This window comes from Pelophylax lessonae, assembly GCF_965119305.1.
Source record: "Pelophylax lessonae genome assembly, chromosome: 4".
Lineage (NCBI taxonomy): Eukaryota > Metazoa > Chordata > Amphibia > Anura > Ranidae > Pelophylax > Pelophylax lessonae.
Genome location: NC_138771.1, coordinates 645,642,940 through 645,644,498, shown reverse-complemented (window position 1 = coordinate 645,644,498; position 1,559 = coordinate 645,642,940). Strand labels below are relative to the sequence as shown.

The 1,559-nt window shown below is 32.6% G+C and overlaps 1 protein-coding gene across 1 annotated transcript; it reads right to left on the bottom strand.

Moving 5' to 3' along the window:
• Positions 1–316: 316 nt before the first annotated feature.
• LOC309552990 (olfactory receptor 1468-like) lies at positions 317–1,192 on the bottom strand (the record flags this gene model as incomplete). Its single annotated transcript, XM_082253895.1, has 1 exon — positions 317–1,192. The coding sequence occupies one exon, from the start codon at positions 1,190–1,192 to the stop codon at positions 317–319; it is 876 nt and encodes a 291-aa protein (XP_082110021.1).
• Between the last annotated feature and the right edge of the window lie 367 nt (positions 1,193–1,559).

Here is a 1,559-nt window from a genome sequence, read left to right as displayed (position 1 = left end):
AATGCACAGCTGCATCACTTTCCGAGTGCACCAGGCTTAGTAAATATCCCCCACTGTGTTCAAGTCTAATATATCTAATGATATATCTTCCTCCAGATAGGGTTATTTGTGGTAAACACAGCTTTTTAGCCCATGACAAAGAGAACCCAGTAGAAGGTCTCCTTGTTGGAAGTTCCAAAAGAAAATCTGAAAATAAAAGATATTTATTTTAAATTTCGCTATGTGTATCAAGACATGTAAATGAATTTAAAATAGGTATTAAATTAAAAAATGTAAATATCTTTTAAAATTAAAATTCATTTTTAACATTGATGTTCTAGACTTTTTTAATTTGCATTATAAACCCCAAAGCATTTTTGATGTCTTTATTCCTCAAACTGTATATAAAAGGGTTTAAAAAGGGGGTAAACACGGTGTACATCAAAGTCAGTATCTTACTGATCATCTGTGACTTCCCTTCATTTGGAAGGACATACATGGAGATTAGAGTCCCATAAAATATAGACACAACTGTCAGATGGGAGCTGCAAGTAGAAAAGGTTTTCAGTCTCCCTGAAATGGACGAAATCTTTAATATAGTTAAAGCAATGTATATATATGAAAGTACTATCAGGAGGAATGGCAAAACTGTGACAGCAGTGCTAAGCAAGGTGGACTCCATCTGAACAATGGATGAGTCTGAGCAAGAAAGTTTAACCACAGGAGAAAAATCACAAAACAATTGATCAATAGTATTTGGCCCACAGAATTCTAATGAGCACACACCATGTATTAGAAACGATGCTACAGAATAACTTAACAGCCAGGCTACAAAAACAAAAGTAATACAAAGCATTTGGCTCATAATGGAGACATAATGTAAAGGATAACAGATGGCTAGATAGCGGTCATAGGACATCACCATCAGAATGAAACATTCAGCTGTTCCTGATACAATAAAGAAATAAAGCTGTGTGATGCATCCAGGAAAAGATATGGATGGTTGCTCATGTAGTACAATATTAAGCATGTTCGGGGCAATATCGGTAATCAATAGGATATCAGATACAGACAGCTGGACAAGGAAGAAGTACATGGGAGAATGGAGGGTTTTGCTGTAGGACACCAGTGAGATGATTAAGATATTTCCACAAATTGTCACACAATATATTATAAGAATGAAGGAGAAGACCAAAAGGTTAAATTTGGCCATATTGTTGAATCCCAAAAAGAATATTGTTGTAAGATTGCTCTTAGATACGATCTGTGTAAAAATATAAGATTAGACATTTCTTTCTTTAGTTATTATTATTATTATTATTATTATTATTATTATTATTATTATTATTATTATTTTAAATATTTATTTATCTATAAATCCATTTTTTAAGTTTCAAATAGAGTGGTGATAGGTTAGAACAAAAAGAAAGGGAATATATTCCAATAGTGACCCTTTTTATGTTGTTACTTGTCTAAGAGGGCATTTCCCTAATTTTTGGAAGGATTTATTTTAACATCATATTGGTGGAGATTTACTAAAACTGAAAAAGACAAAATCGAAAGTTGCTCTGCATAGAAAC